General features: G+C 48.8%; 2 protein-coding genes across 4 annotated transcripts in view; one reads left to right on the plus strand and one right to left on the minus strand.

Annotated features, from left to right (window-relative positions):
* The first annotated feature begins 5,628 nt into the window (after positions 1–5,628).
* DUSP12 (dual specificity phosphatase 12) lies at positions 5,629–11,127 on the plus strand. 2 transcript variants are annotated; one of them, XM_076348097.1, is made up of 6 exons: positions 5,629–5,912; positions 5,998–6,111; positions 6,191–6,309; positions 8,755–8,851; positions 9,593–9,779; positions 10,384–11,127. In XM_076348097.1, the coding sequence occupies exons 1-6, from the start codon at positions 5,629–5,631 to the stop codon at positions 10,543–10,545; spliced, it is 963 nt and encodes a 320-aa protein (XP_076204212.1). In that variant the 3' UTR covers positions 10,546–11,127. The 2 variants fall into 2 exon arrangements, with proteins under 2 accessions (XP_076204212.1, XP_076204221.1); XM_076348106.1 differs by having other exon boundaries at positions 5,632–5,912; positions 10,567–11,127.
* A 211-nt stretch (positions 11,128–11,338) lies between these two features.
* Positions 11,339–16,591, minus strand: part of ATP6V1A (ATPase H+ transporting V1 subunit A) — a 31,626-nt gene continuing 26,373 nt past the window's right edge. For both annotated transcript variants that reach the window (XM_076348075.1, XM_076348085.1), the window contains exons 14-15: positions 15,603–15,774; positions 11,339–13,634 (exon numbers count right to left, since the gene is read on the minus strand). In XM_076348075.1, the coding sequence (XP_076204190.1) occupies positions 13,542–13,634; positions 15,603–15,774 (265 nt within the window). In that variant the 3' untranslated portion in view covers positions 11,339–13,541. The remainder of the gene's footprint in view (positions 13,635–15,602; positions 15,775–16,591) is intronic.

Here is a 16,591-nt window from a genome sequence, read left to right on the forward strand (position 1 = left end):
GCTGGACCAGACTCCTGGGTACGTTGCAGGAATAACGAGGAATGCGTCTCTGAGTAATGAACGTCTAGGAGAACAAGCCCATTTACCCCTGATGAGAGCCAGCCTTCTGCTATCCATCCGCCTGTGTCTGCACAGTGCATTACTGTGCCGTGAGGATGGAAAATGTGGAAGCACACAGCCCGCTGGCGAGACGAGAGATTAAAAACCATGGGTTACTGCTCAGGTGCTGTGGCTGCCCAGGTGGCTCTGGCACGGGCCCAGACCCAGCTCCAGGGTACAGTCTTAACATTTAACATTTATTTAGGGCTGACTTTCCTGCTGTCAGCTGTAACTCCGAGTCTAGGGGGAAGTAACGGATGATCCCAATCTTTGCAAGCCATCCTTTCTCCACGAGCAACTGGGATGCAGACAAATTGCTGCCGAGAGGCAGTGAGCGGCAGCAGCCACGGTCCTCCTCCGCCCTTGGACAACCACCATCTCACCCTTCTGCCACAACCGCTCCATCCCTCATCTCTGCCCGTGTACCCAGCACCTCCTCCCAGCTACAGTCCCTCCTCTCCTGTCCTGTGGCGTACTCCCCTTCGGGATACACACCATGGGACCTGTTTCAAAGGGTTTTCAAAAGACCAGATGGGGAAGGAAGAAGGACCAAATGGCTCCTGTGATGGCAGCGTGACGGGGGAAAAGGGTCTGGGAGCTGCCAAAACAGAGGCGAGTATGGAGTTTTATGAACACAGTGCGACTTGTTCATTTTAATCCAGTAAATAGGGCAGCAAATTTGGCAGAAGAAATGCACTTAAAAACTTGTAAGTCAGCTCAGTGACCTGGCACTGTCAGATTAGTTTCCTTACATGATGCATTGCTGAACGTAATGTGTCATTATAAATCTTGGTTGCTACAGCCGTTAAAGCCATAAAGTGAAGCAGAGTTATTACTACATGGTAGTAGTAGCTGTCATGCTCCACTCTGTAATTGAGCATCAAATCTGCAGTTGGGAAACTCTTCTTTTTTGTCTGACTTGTGGAGTAAATGCACGTCTGCAGATGCTGAGAGTGTGGAGACAGGTGGGAACGTCCCACCCATGCAGGGTTATGGTGAAATCCTCCTGCAGAGTGTCAAGAGTGAGCCCCTTTCTCTGTTGCTGGCTGCCTTTACAAGCCTTTGAGGTTTCCTGCGGAGAGATGCAGCAATTCTTCCTCCCGATACATGGATAAAAGTAAGACACATGAAGTCCTGTATAGACATGCAGAGTGTACTGATGCAGGGAACAGCTGTCTTTCAAATATTTAAGGTTAAATTTGCCACTAGAAACACAGCGACAACTGGGAAATTCCTGCTCCAAGGGATGAGATGCTACCGTATAGGGCTTCCCAGCTCCCACCGAGTTCTGAGCTCAGCAAAAGCCAAGAGACACTGCTTCCCCAAGAGGCAAGAAATGCCACCAGGCCCCTTCACCAGCAGGACCCGTGCAAAGTGGGACCTCCAAGCTCCTGCTGCGTTTAGACACGAGGAGGACACAGAAACCCAGAGTCGCTGTCTCTCACGAATGTCTTTTTGAAGATGTCCCCACCCATTAGCCCTTCCACTGCTTTGCTGCGTGCCACCTCTGGGAACTCGGGCTGTGGGCTGCAGGCTCTTCTTCTCATGAACTCTCTGATGTATACACCCAAAACTGCTTAAAAGCCTGAAGGAGCGGAGCCGCTCGAATGTGTGACAAAGTACGCAGGCCAAATTCTTCCAGTAGGGAAGAGGTGGTTACACCTCTGCCTGGGCCCCTGGCACTTTTGCTTCCTCAGCAGGAGACCCAGTTTTGCCGATCCGGTTGTGCTGTGAGGCTCCGGAGCAGGCAGCCTAGGGAAGCCCAGCATTTTCTCTTCGCTTACGAAGTAGCAGGGTAGACACACGCTGAGATGGAATGCACTCGCTGGAGCGAGTGGGCAGCAGCCCGTCATCTGACTTGTTTTTTCCTTGCACCTGAGTTTGCCCCAACTGCTTAATTAGTCACATGGTTTCCTGGAACCCAGGGGAGAACGAACTGTCAAAAATTTTGGCGGTGCAGGAGAAGACAAAGGCTGAAGGGGGGAGGTGGAGGTGGGGGGAGAACGAGAGTTTGCAAATCAGACTGAGAAAAATATTTACTCTATTTTGGGAGTCGTGAGCAAACTCAGGACACATCGCCTCAGGCTGCAGGTGGCAAACACAGCAAAGCGGGGTACAGAGAAACAGCAAGGTTGTCTAGGGAGCGCAGCCTCGGTCGTGCGAAGCTCTTACGTGCCTAGCTGCCTGTGGGCTCTGCCCCACGGATTTTGTACTTTCCCCCACTACAGGTTTTCACTTTGAAATTGCATCTTTTTCACATTCCCTCGTCACCCATGGCCCCGGGAGCCACGCGGAGGAGTGTAGTGGTCACATCACAACTGGACCAAACCCCTGGGAGTCTGCATCTGCGAGCCCTGCCTCTTGCCTCTGCCACTGGTTTTAGTTGCAGACAGTACTCTTTGCCCCACAAATTCACAGATTTGAAGGCTAACAGAGATGATTAACCACATATTAGTACTCATAGAATCCCTGGATAATATAATCCTGCCGTAAACTCATAGCCCCTTCAATAACTTGCACTTGCCTGCAAACTTTCTTCAAATTGTTCAAGAAATGGGTAATCCAGTGTTTCCCCATGGTAGTTTGCTGCAATTGTTAACTGCTTTCATGACTAAAGGTCCATACACAGTTTGCTCTGGTTTTAATTTCCACCTGTTTTTCTTTTCAGTACGCTTTTTTGCTTTGCTAGATTATAGGGGCTTTTATTGAAAAATTTTCTGCAATCTTTAAGGCTTTTTCAGGAGGCCCTTTATTTCTAGCTGGTGGCAATAGCAACTGGAAAGGAGGTTTTGCACAGGTAATGCAGTATTGTAGCTTAAAATAATCTAAGTGGGAGTTGTCAGAGACTCCCCATCCTCAGATATGCAATCACCCCTTTTGCTTTGGATCAAGTTTATGCGATTTAAAACTAATCCATCCAAAGAAGGGATTTGCCTTTGGCTGGAGCAGCTTGCCAGCCGGGCCACCACACAATGACGCAGGCATTAGGGCAAGCACGGGAGGTGAGGCAGGATGACAGCAAACTTTAAGCTGCGGTGGACTGGCACTCTCAGAAGCCTTGGGGCCCATCTCAACTACAAAGAGCCATCTCGGTCTGCTCAGTGGGCCACCAGCACCGCAAAGAAACTCTACAGCTCTGGAAGCCGCTGTCCCACTGTCCATCTCCCAGTGAGGCTGACAACCGGTGCATGCTCCCCGCTGGCACTGGTGAGGCAGTCCTTGACGAGCACACATGTAGCATCCTCAGCAGGATCTCTGTGGTGGCCCATCCCTTCTGCAGCGTGACAGCTGCTCCCCGGTACCCCAGCTCCATCCGCCTCTCCTGCGGGAAGGGGATAACAATCTCCCTTCCCACCAGGTTTCAGTCTCACCCTATCAGGTCCGAGGCGACTGCCGGTCTCACCTCCTCCGCGGCCAGCCAGCATCCTGCAAGGATCCAAGAGGCCCTTGCAGACCGTTTTTGCAACAGTTGTGCCTACAGCTGTCTTGTACAGAGCTGCGCTACAACAGTCCTCCCACTGACAGATAATGAGGGCTTTCAGGCTCTCTTATTTCACGCAGGGGAGGTAGGGTAAGGTTACACGTCCCACCTGGGGAGATAGCTTTACCATAGCTCTTTCTGATGAAATCTGACATTTTACCTCTGCTCAGAAACTTGCAAAGTCTGGCTATGCTGGGGAAAACTTGCAGCTACGTGGTAGAGATCCCTTTGGACAAAAAGGTTTGAGGAGGAAGTGAAGCGTTGGGGTCTCTGGAGACAAGAAGGAAAAGCGAAGGCTGGTGATGTGTTGAGTGGTAATGTTTTGCATGGGCGTCCTGCCAAGAGCTGAGGACAGTACCCTTACCCACAGGAGGAAAAGCGAGTGCTCTGTCTCCTTTCACCATAGACCAGACCTGAACCTTACGATGGGCAGAGAAAAGTGGCTACACCAAGATTACTGCATTGCCCCATAGTCTTCAACGGTGTCACATGTAACAAACCTTGGAATCAAGGAAGATTACCAGAAGATATGATGCCTCTTGTCTACACTGCATCGGATTTCAGTGCTGAATGCCAAGTCATAGCTCAGTTAACGGTAAGAGATCAGAATAAAAATCTGGATTTAGTTACAATTCCTGTTTTGCAGTTCAAAATCTACTCGTTGCAGGAGAGCTACTATAAAATGGAGGAGCAGGGCAGTTTTCAAGCTGGGCCAGACGTTTGGTTTTAGTTGCAAGAGCCTATTCACATGTTTCAAATGAAGCCAGTAAGGAATTATTTGGTCTGGCTTCCAGCTTAGGTTGCAATGGGAAGCGTAACCAGTTCATAACGTGCATAACAAGAAAGGGTCAGAGGGGTGCAAAACCTGTGACATTAAAACTGTCCTACAAAGCAGCCAGGGATCGCACAGTAAGTGAAGGCTCCTCACAGCCCTGCCGTTTGGTTTTAATCTCCAAGCCGGTGATTCACAACCACAAATCGGGATCCCGGTGTGGCTTCTCCAGGCTTCCCAGATAACTACTCCTCTAGGCCTCCTTTCTGTACCACGCTTGCCATTGGCACGACAGGACTACTGAGAGGAGTAAGGATAGCAGAAATCGGAGTTGGCAGTTCAGACATTGGGTTTTGCTTTGGTGCTCACTTCTGAGCTGTCTGTATCTATTCTAACCCTCACTGGAGGTTGCACTGAAGCAAACTCCTGACACCCACCTCGAAAGAGCAGCCCACTGACTCCACGCAGAAGTAACCAGTTACTAGAAAAGCACTCTGAGAGTGTCGGAAAGTTGTTTCTACCTCATCTCCAAAGTGAAGAAAAATTGTCAACGCAAACCACATAAACAGTAGCAAATGGGGGCCTCAAAACCGCAAGATTAATTTAAAAATAATGGGATTTTAATAACATACTGGGAGATTCTTTAATGATATGTATTTGTTTTCTGAGCATTTATAAGGAGACAGGACAGGGAGGTGGGAGACCCCTCGATTTTAAAAAGGATAAGGTGAGACACACACTTATGGACGCGGGGAGGAGAGAATTGCGCCCGTACTCACAGATGTGTGAGGATTATTATGGAAATTATTACTTAAATACTGGTAAGGGAAAAAGAAAGTAGTGCCCTGGCATCAGTTCCCAGGTGTCTCATGCCTGTCAAGGCCGACGGCCTGCGATGGTTCCCAGCAGGGACTTCCGCAGCCACCATCGCTGCAGACCTGGCGGGGCGGCCCACGGGTGACACCCTTCCCCCCGCCACGACCGGCACCGGCCCTGCCGCCCTCCCCAGGCGGCTCCCGGCTGGCCCCTGCCGGCGGGGCCGGGGCCGGGGCCGGGGCCGGGGCCGGGGAAGCCGGGGAGGCCGGGCCCAGCGGCGAGGCCCAGCGTGCCCCCGCCCGGCGACAACGCGGCCCCCGCCGTCTCCATGACAACGCCCTTCCCGTGAGGCCCTCGGCAGCTGCGCGAGGGGGGAGGCCAGGCGCCATGTTGGGAGTGGCGGCCCCGGCCCCGCCATGTTGGGGGCGGCGCCCTGCTTAGCCGCGGCGAGCCCGCCGCCATGTCGGTGGCTCCGGGTTGCCGGGGCGGCGGGATGGTGCCGGTGCTGCCGGGGCTCTACGTGGGCGGCGCGGAGTCGTGCTCGTCCCCGGAGTCGCTGGCGGCGGCGGGGGTGGTGGCGGTGCTGACGGTGGACGCGGAGGAGCCGCCGGCGGTGCCGGGGATGCGGACCCTGCACGTCCGAGCGCGGGACGAGCCCGGCGCCGACCTGCTGAGCCGCCTGGACGACTGCGCCGCCTTCATCGGCGCGGCGCGGGCGGGCGGCGGTGCCGCCCTCGTCCGCTGGTGAGGGCCGGGGCGGCGGGGGGGGGCGACCGCTCCCCCCGGGCGGCGCTCCTCACGGCCGGCCTGTCCTGTCCTTGCCTTGCAGCCAGGCCGGGGTGAGCCGCAGCGTGGCCGTGGTGACCGCCTACCTCATGAAGACCGAGGGACTCCGCTGCGAGGATGCCTACGCCGCCGTCAGGGCCGCCAAACCCGACGCCGAGTGGGTCCCCACTCCCCACCCGCCGCTCCCCGCCCGCCCGGCGCCCCCTCACCCCACTCTCCTCTCGCCCCCGCCGCAGGGTGAACCCGGGTTTCCAGGGGCAGCTGAAGCTCTACGAGGCCATGGGCTGTGCCGTGGACACCAGCAGCGTCCTCTACAAGCGGTACCGGCTGCAGATGCTCACGGAGAGGTACCCTGGTGAGTGGCGGGGGAGGTGGCGGGGCCGACCTCGCCCGCGAGCATCGGCCTTGAGCTGGGGCGGGCTGGGAGTGAAGCTTGGGGCAGTCTCCCAAGGAGGGCGGTCCCAGGTGGGACCAGTCTATCCTGAAATGAACACAGAAGGCCATGTCAGAGGTGGTTGACTTTGAGTATTGCTCTCAAAGCAGCCAAGCCTTGAGTTGGCTAGGCAAACATTTACATCGTACTGGTTCTAGAGAATTGTAGCTCATCAGTGGGGAAAATGGGTCTTTGAGACATGCCTGAGAAATAAGATCCATAAGGAACTGTCCTCTTTAGCAAAATTCAGAAATGGTAAAGGTCATAGAATCACAGAATCATAGAATCATTAAGGTTGGAAAAGACCTCAAGATCATCGAGTCCAACCGTCGACCCAACACCACCATGCCCACTAAACCATGTCCCTAAGTGCCTCATCTACACGTCTTTTAAATACTTCCAGGGATGGTGACTCAACCACTTCCCTGGACAGCCTGTTCCAATGTTTAACCACTCTTTCGGTAAAGAAATTTTTCCTCACGTCCAATCTAAACCTCCCCTGGCGCAACTTGAGGCCATTTCTTCTCACCCTATCGCTATTACTTGGGAGAAGAGACCAACACCCACCTCGCTACAACCTCCTTTCAGGTAGTTGTAGAGCACGATGAGGTCTCCCCTGAGCCTCCTCTTCTCCAGGCTAAACAACCCCAGGTCCCTCAGCCACTCCTCATAAGACTTGTTCTCCAGACCCTTCGCTAGCTTCATTGCCCTTCTCTGGACACGCTCCAGCACCTCAACGTCCTTGTAGTGAGGGGCCCAAAACTGAACACAGTATTCGAGGTGCGGCCTCCCCAGTGCCGAGTACAGGGGCACGATCACTTCCCTACTCCTGCTGGCCACACTATTTCTGATACAGGCCAGGATGCCATTGGCCTTCTTGGCCGCCTGGGCACACTGCCGGCTCATGTTCAACCGGCCGTCAACCAGCACCCCCAGGTCCTTTTCTGCCAGGCAGCTTTCCAGCCACTCTTCCCCAAGCCTGTAGCGCTGCATGAGGTTGTTGTGGCCGAAGTGCAGGACCCAGCACTTGGCCTTGTTGAACCTCATACAGTTGGTCTGGGCCCATCGATCCAGCCTGTCCAGGTCCCTCTGTGGAGCCTTCCTACCCTCAAGCAGATCAACACTCCCGCCCAACTTGGTGTCATCTGCAAACTTACTGAGGGTGCAGTTGATCCCCTCGTCCAGATCACTGATAAAGATACTAAACAGAACTGGCCCCAGTACTGAGCCCTGGGGAACCCCGCTCGTGACCGGCCGCCAACTGGATGTAACTCCATTCACCACAACTCTCTGGGCCCGGCCGTCCAGCCAGTTTTTGACCCAGCGAAGAGTACGCCTGTCTAAGCCGTGAGCCGCCAGCTTCTCTAGGAGAATGCTGTGGGAGATGGTGTCAGAGGCCTTACTGAAGTCCAGGTAGACCACATCCACAGCCTTTCCCTCATCCACTACGCAGGTCACTTGGTCATAGAAGGAGATCAGGTTGGTCAAGCAGGACCTGCCCTTCATGAATCCGTGCTGGCTGGGCCTGATCCCCTGGTTGTCCTGCACATGCCTTGTGAGCGCCCTCAAGATGAACCGCTCCATAATCTTCCCCGGCACCGAGGTCAGGCTGACAGGCCTGTAGTTCCCCAGATCCTCCTTCCGGCCCTTCTTGTAGATGGGTGTCACATTGGCAAGCCTCCAGTCGTCCGGGACCTCCCCCGTTAACCAGGTCAATTTGATAAGTTTTCTGATTTTTATGTACCTGGCTAGGCAAACTTAATATCCTCTAAAAAGAAGCCAATGGAATTAAAAAAAATAACAAATGCAAAACTAAGATGAAGTTGAAATCAAGGTATAAAGTAAACTTTCATACTTCAATTTGCAAAAGGTTGACTGCAGTAGATATGTGTGCATATGTGAAATTTTATAATAAAATAATAAATCTGTGGCTGTTTTGCAAGATCTGTGTTGCACATTCAGCATGACAGTGCTCTCTCCGTTTATGTGTCATTCTCCTTAGCAGTTCCCATTCGTAAGCTGACTTTATGTGCACTAAAAGATCAGCAGAATTGTTCTAACTCCTCCTCTGCCTTTACTTTCTGTTCAAGTAAGAACATAAAGCAAAATGCAACTACTTTACCATTGCTAAGGCCAAAGTCTAGATCCCAGTTCCTTGCATTAACTGAATCCCAATCTTAGGTGTGGTGGGATGAGGCTTTTTCATTTTCAGCTTATCTAATGGAATTGGTGAGTGGACAAACGAATGCGAAGAAGGTGGCTTCTGCATGCTGTGACTGGGGCAGAGGCGCAGTGCTGTCTGGTCCCACAGAAATGCAGTGTGGCTGCGTAGATCTGATTTGCGACTTTGTACTGACCCTTCTACAGAACTTCAGGACTTGCCCCGAGAAGTCTTTGCTGTTGATCCAACCAGTATATGTCAAACTCCAATCACAGAAGTTCTCTACAGGTGCAGGAAATGCAGGTACTGAACCTTTTATATTTTCCCATTAAATGTCATTTTGAAATTGACTCAAGAGAAAAACACCCCATGTAAACCAATGGGCATGTCATTATTGTCAGGACCGGGATGAGCTCTTCCCTAAGTTTCCATACAGTGTACGCCACAAAAATTAGACAAATAAAAGTATCTTATGAAATAGAAAACTTTTGTTCCTTGAAGCTGTGCAGCACTTGTGCAGACTAGCCCGCCACGTTCTATAGGCAGGCATAATTCCGCTTGGCTCTGTGAAGTTGTTTGCTCTGAAACCGTAACTTCTAGTTTGTCTATGGCAATCAGTTTCTCCAGAATAAACTTCTTGTAGATTTTGGGGTTTACTGCATTTTAACAACCTTTTATGGATTGCTTAAAGTGAAATTGAATAATCCTGCTATTTCCTAGGTGTAGGTTTCTTCAAGTATATGAGTGTAGATTTAAAGTTTTAGTAGGCAGGAATTGTTTAAAAATAGACCTGTATAAAAGGCAGCATACAGCTGTGGGGCAGAGCCCAAAACTACACAAATCACTAGGTTTGTTAAGAGGCAACCCTGAACGCAGTCAGTGCCTGCTGACCTTCTAGGCTAAATTAAAAAAATATAGGATTTGTAATCCTGCTTAATTACTTACTGTCAAGAGGTGCATGTCCCTGTTTTCTACCGTCTGTAGGTTTCCCCAGTAAGTAACCAACTATTTTACTTCTTTTTCCCCCTCCGTTGCGGAGAGCAGGCGTGCTCTGTTCCGTGGTTCCAGCATTTTGTCCCACATGGAAGGAAGTGGACCGACAGCCTTTGCCCGCAAGAGGATAACGGACTCTGCTCAGCTTTATGGCGATGGCCGTGAAAAGTGTACCTCTTACTTCACTGAGCCCGTGCAGTGGATGGAGCCAGCGTTGCTCGGAGTACTGGAAGGACAGGTGAAGGGGAGCATGCACTTCTTTTTTTTTTTTTTTTTTTTTTTTTTGCAAAGGCAGAACAAACTGTTTCTGTTCCCTGATGCAAAAGCCCACACACAAGGACCTAGGTCTCCCAGCCTTTCGTGCGTCAATTTTGCAGCCTATGAACAGATTCTTAAATATGCTTTTATAAGGAAACAAGCTGGCGATCTTGTCGGACTGAGAACACTAGCCAGGGTGTTGGACAGGGTTTATCTGCTGTTTGTTTCTAGTATGAGAAAGAGTTTGTGTGATTTACAAAACCTGTTGTGGTCCCAGGCTGACTGAGGCTTTCTGGAGACTGGCAAAACTGTCCTGGAACCACACTGGGTCTGAGCAGCTTGCATTTCCACCCCCTCCCTTCTGCCAGCACAGCTGCCTGCTACACCCCCGGGCATGGCAAACACCAGCCATGCTGGTTTAGCTTTTTTGCCTGTTTTTCAGCCCGTTTACCTTCTGTGAAGCGTTACAAGGGAAGGAGCTGGCTCAGAGCACGTTGCCGCAATTTAACGTATCATAGAAGCACATTTTAAATAGAACTACATCCGCGTGCGCCGTAAGAGTGGGTCATGTGTTTTTCTTGCAGCTTCTGTGTCCCAAATGCATGTCGAAGCTGGGCTCCTTCAGCTGGCGGGGTGAGCAGTGCTCCTGTGGCCGCTGGGTGACGCCTGCCTTCCAGATTCACAAAAGTCGAGTGGACGAAGTGAGGACGCTGCCAGTGGGTAACTTCCAAGCTGCCAAAACCTGAACTCATCCCTTCCCTCAACAGGTTTCTTGACGTCTGCAGAGAACTACTGGCTAGTCTGTGGTTGCCAGGAGTGAACCTGTGACTTCCACCCCTTTGTAATGCGGTGGAATTACTTGAACGTCTGCTCTATTCAAGCTTTCTGTATCTCTAATATATATAAAATAGCACACACTTCCTTCAGAGAGGTGTTATACGGTGATCAAATACGTACAAAAATGCCCAAATGTGAGGTTTTTAGTATATTCTCACTTCATCTGTTGCTATTTACAGAAGGTCTCAACTCCTTCTTTAAAAGGATTGCTAACACGTTACTTTCAGGCTTTGGCCAGCAGTGCTGCTTATCTTCTGATCCAGAAGTTCAAATCGGTTTGTCTGAAACATGCAGCTGAGATTTTAGGAGGTATATTTCACAGCATATGGTACACGGCAGGGAAATATTCTAAGGCTTAGCGAAGTGCCATAAAATGGTACAACTACAATCGTTGCGTTAGCATGCATGGTGGCTACTAGGAGCGAAAGGCAAGTTCACACTTACGCTTGGTATTACAATAAAAGAAGTCCTAAAAATCTCTACCCCAAGAATATTTACTACACTGTAACTCTTCCTTTCATGTAATATCTGAGGAGATGATGCAAACTGTACTGGAATGGGAGAACTGAGATAAAACATCCCTGCCCCATTGCTGCTTACAAGTTTAAAAAGAGATCCCTAAAATGAAGTAAGATTTTACTTATGCTGTGTACACCACTGTGGCACAGGTTTGGTTTGACAGAAGAAAACAGGACAAAGACCTACTTTAAATCCATTTTATTCTCATTGACTTCAACTTTTTTAATTTTTTTTTTTTTTTAACACAACTTCCAGCAACATACATTATGAAATACACAAGATAAAGTAGGTGGTGGGGTTCTGCCCATCTTTTCATTCCTCCCACAGCTGTGGAGGGAAGACTTGCAGGACACAGTGAACATTAGAATCTCAACACTGGAAACAGACACAAAACAAAAAAAGACAAAAATATATATGAAACCGTTTGAACTGGTCACACTTCAGGGCCAGGTACAGCACAATAAATATTAGAACTGCATTATCTTAGACATCTTCTGTAAAGTTTATAACACCCTCTATTTAAAGAGATAAGAACATCTGGTTTCTAGCATGAAATGCTACATAGTACAGTGGTGAAGGGTACGAACAACGAGGAATCCAGCAAGGGCTTGGACAGTGACTACTCATTCACACATGCTCATTGGTAAAATAAGCAGCATACAACCAAAAGTTTAGTGAGCTGTAAACTTAACCATTCACTACCAGAATGTCAGCTGGAGGAGTAGTTTCTTTTGGGAGAACCAAAAATAGTTAATCCCTTTAAGTTTCAGCCAGGCTCTCCCTGACAAACAGCAAGTTGATACCATAATGGAAGTAGTGGCATTTGGTCCATATTGCGAGATCCCTCTGCATCACTACTGTTCAAAGCTGGCAGCCGGTGGAAATACTTCAGTGCGGAATTAACGCTTACATAGCCACACCACTACCACGGTGTCACCTACAATGGTTAGGTGACTGTTTCATGACCATAATAAAGCAGTGGATGTCAGCTGGAGCCCAGCTGGGCACAGCGTGCTGCACAGCAAAGCAGCACTGGATGCCACTGGAAACAAGCAAGAGGCAGAGATTGGAGAGGGTGCCAGCATTTTTCTCTCTCTCTCTCTCTCACACTGTAGCAATGAGTGCTGGGCTCTCGGCGTTTGACAAAAAGGCTGCTCTATGCTCATTCCTCATCTCGTACTAGTTTTGCCAATAAACAAGCCCAACACACAGCAGTTTCAGCTGCTTCACGGAGTGCTTCCAGAGCACAGAGCAGAAGACCAGAGTCACTGGTTTCTCTTGCATCGTAATCAACAAGGCAGGAGTAAATACATTTTGTACTTGTCAACCTTCCCCCCAATTCATCCCCCGCCCCCAGAAGTGCAGCATCATACATTCCTCTTGCACGAGAACTGGGGACCTTCTGTGCCACCACCCAACAGGCCACGTGAGCACAGGTGGAGGAGGAAGGTTAAGCACACGCTTTGCTTTCATTAGCGTGGCCTGGGCATTGCACTGGAAGACAACGGCACTGGCAGACAGAGCACCACCGAGGAAGGACTGTATTCCTGGTCCACACACGTGGCACCACTGTAACTTGCTATGCGTGTCCTGCAGTACACGGCAGCAGTCACAAGCTTCACAAACTAAAGCAGCTGAGTGTTGTGAAATTTTTTGGGGTGAGTGGGAGGCAAGAAGGTAAAATTCTGCTGGAAGCTGAGCACCTATGGCTTTCATTTTAGTGGAGTCCAGCGGTCCTATCTGTATTAAGTAGGAAAATAAAATTCTATTTCTCTAGTGTACAAAGGTATACTGGCTGCTTGTACGTGCTCACCTTCTAGTTAGTCCCTTCTTGAGGAGATCCAGAACTACCACATTTCAATACCAACAGACTCAGCTGAGGGCTGCAGAAGGGGCAGAGCAGTGAAGAATTTTTGGTTGTATCAACATGTCATCAGAATATGGTCAAAAATTCTGTTTGAGAATAGGGAGTGCTACATCATGATAGTCACTTAGCAAAGCGCCAGTTGTAAATGCCCTTACCGCTGCCAGCTCAGAATGTACCGCATGACTGCATTAAGATCTACGCCTCCCCTGCCATGAAAGACCGGTTGCCAAGAGAGCTGGGAGAGGCAAGGTGAAATTTTTCCCACCCTAGAAGTGTACAACAGCATTTCCTCACTCAGCCAGGCCCACTCACACATCACTCGCCATTTCAGACACAAAGCAATGCCAAACACAAACTAAGAGGAATGTTTTGTAAGGACACTCTCTGAGTATGAACAGGGAAAACATAGGGCTATTTATCAACTCAAGTACTGTTGCATCATTCTTGTAAAGGTAGGGAAGCAGAGGAGTTGAGATGAGGAATCGAGAGGACAAACTGGAGTCGTCACAGAGGCTGAGTCTAGTCTTCCAGACTGCGAAATGCATTCTGCATATCCTCAAACAGCTGAGCGTAGTCCGCCTTGATTTTTGTTTCACCATCTTTGACAGGGTCCTGAAAGATAACACAGCAAGTGAACAGATCTGTCAGGAAAAGCCCCCAGTACTTAAGACAAGCCTGCTTTGCCAGTGCTGTAATTTCTTGACCTCAGGATTAACACTTGCTAACCACAGAGCAGGCATCATAGCTCCATCTCCGCCTCCTGTCTCACCAGCAGCCACAAGGTTTAAACCTCATCCTCTTTCGACTTTCAATGAGCAGGCAGAATGGATACTGGACAGAGAATTTTTTTTTTCTTCCATGAGCAGTGGCTACTTTATTGAAAAGCAACTGATTTGGAGAGGATTCAATAATACTGAGGGTCTTAGTTAATGCTGTGTGATTCAAGAGCTGCAGTGATTAATACCAGCTCCTGTCCCCAAACCAAATAGAGTAAGCATCTTTGTGACTCAGGAATGCTCTGCTGTACTTTTTGGGGTACATCCCCTATAAGTGCAAGAGTTACTCTGGCATCACTCAGAGGTCACTCTGTTCCAATTAAAATCTTACTGTGCGATCATAACAAGCTCAAAAACATCTTCGTACAGCTTCATTTTCTCAGAATACTTTTCATGAAAGACAAGGGCAAAAAATGTAACAATCAGCTTTGCTCTGAGGCTGCAAGGCCTTCCCTGCAAGAAGCATTAACTGCCAGGCTGTGAAGTCTGTTCAATGTCTTCACCATGCCCCCCTCAACACTACGTTCCTCTGGGTCAGTGCAGCTCTTGGGAAACACAGAGGACTTACACGTGCAGATGCACTACTTCTTCATTGTCTCTCCAAAGTACACAGACCGCAGGATGCAGGACATTTAAATTCTCACGCCTTTTAGACTGTTACCCAGGAAATACAATTTTCCTTTCATAACTATTACTGTATTAGAGGGCCAGCTCCACTTAGCATGTATTCACCCTCTGGATTCCCTTTTTCAGCCGTGCTGTCCGCTGCTCTGCTGTATGCCAGATGCCTTCTGGTGGTCAGGGTTTGTAAAAAGTGTATTACTTCCCCTATCTCTATATAACCAGCTCTCAAAGAAGCTCGCGTCCCCAAGTGTATCTTGTTATGTTCTTGATGCTTTGAGAATATATACCAGGGATCTGCTTACTGCAGAAACAAGCCAGTGCCCTGCAGGAACAGAATACCCTGGCATGCCAGAACACTTAATTTTAAATGTAATTTTATCTTATGGTACTTGTTCTTGAAAGATTTGCAATATTGGCTTGTAAGAGTTTTAACAGAATAAGCATCGTACTTCGTAGAGAATATTCCTTAGCTACTTTAACATCAGCCAGCACCACAGGTTACTGTCCTACCAGTAACTGCTACACCAGCATGCTCCGGATGAGTCTTAGGAAAGCTGTACTCTAAAAAGATGGCTACTGAAGTTACCCAGAGCAGATGCTCTGAGCCACTTGTTTTCTCTTTAGCCCATGTTGAAGTTACTCCTCCCTTCCTCTCCTCCTAGTTACCTGCCTTAGGCCCTGAAGCCAAACACAGGGGACATCACGTATTACTGCAGGAGACTAGCATTTCTTTCCTTAACTTCTATTTAAAATAGCTTGATCAACATTTCTATCATACACTTTTTAGCACATTCCTGGATTTAAACTTTAGGCTGCTTTTATCTGCTAACAGTCTCCTTAGAACTTGTTATAATTTTTTACAGAATTTTATCACAAAAACCTCAAAACAAACAGGAAAGGTGCTTGTTCTATTACCATGAATATATACGTAACATAAAAGAGACTGTTGAAGGTGGGGTTGCCAAGGCTCTGCAGCCAGCATCACGCGACTAGATTTCTGTACTGACCACTCCTGTGCTCACAAACTAAAACCAGTTCTTAAGTGTATTCAAAATGATTGCAAAAAGTCTCTGTTCATAGACCTTTATCTAAGGCAACCGATGACCACCTTTGAGTAACAGCCTTTCAAGACACTGGACGCTCACAAAAAGCAGTACAACCCAGTTCATTACAAACATACCTTAAATTTCATGGAGGTAAGTCTGTAGAGGATTTCGCTCATGTTCTCTCGGATGATGGACCACGTGATCTTATTGTCACTCTGGGCTGTGGTTTCTACAGCACGGCGTGCCATGTCATAAAATGCAATCATATTGGAAAGCATTCCCACTGTTTTATAGAAAGGGCAGAACCTGATGGAACAGAAAAGGATCTGTCGGGCATCTTGGAACAGTTAACAGGACAAGCCTTTGCTCCTGCCTTCACAAAACTCTGAATTCTCACCTGAAAGAGAGCACTACCCTGCTTTACTCCAGGTATTCTTGATACATACTGTCAAAGGGAAGAGACTGCATTTTTAAATAGGTGAAATCATGGGCTAAGACAATCATCCTGAAGTGAGGTTTCTGAAGCAGCACCCAAACACTGAGCAAAACAGGAGACAACGGGAACCATCACTGTACAAGTCTCGCATTTCAATCTGTGCCAATACTAATGAGAAAGGGAAAACACCAGAGCAGCCAACGGAATTCCTCCTTCCTGTTTTGTCCATCATGGAAGCAGGCTTCCTCCAAGCAGCCTGGGATGACCTGACAGCTCTGCAAGTTTCTTTGCTCACAGGAAAGGCAGTGTTTCTATGACGAGAGTACTCCACATACAAAAAGCTCCATTTTTAATGGATAGATGACTGCCATGGAAGGTACCTCATCATTATTTATACCCTACATTGTGCTACTTCCTGTGCTTCCCTATCGCACACAAGCATACCTGCCCTAGTAACCTAATCAAAGGCACACACCATTACAGAATGATGTACGTCCAAATTTTTAGTGGTGAAGTATTTCAAGACCTCCTGATGTAAATGGGCTGGGGAGTGAGATGAAGTACAAAAGGCCCCTTGTCAGGCTGTTAAAACACAAGGGTAGCACGGAAAGAAGCAAGGCAGACAGGGGTAATAAGCATTGCACTAGGGAAAAGATCCAGTAAGTTTTTTTGATGGATCAAACTTAC

The sequence above is a fragment of the Aptenodytes patagonicus genome, chromosome 1, assembly GCF_965638725.1.
Source record: "Aptenodytes patagonicus chromosome 1, bAptPat1.pri.cur, whole genome shotgun sequence".
NCBI classification, from domain to species: Eukaryota; Metazoa; Chordata; class Aves; order Sphenisciformes; family Spheniscidae; genus Aptenodytes; species Aptenodytes patagonicus.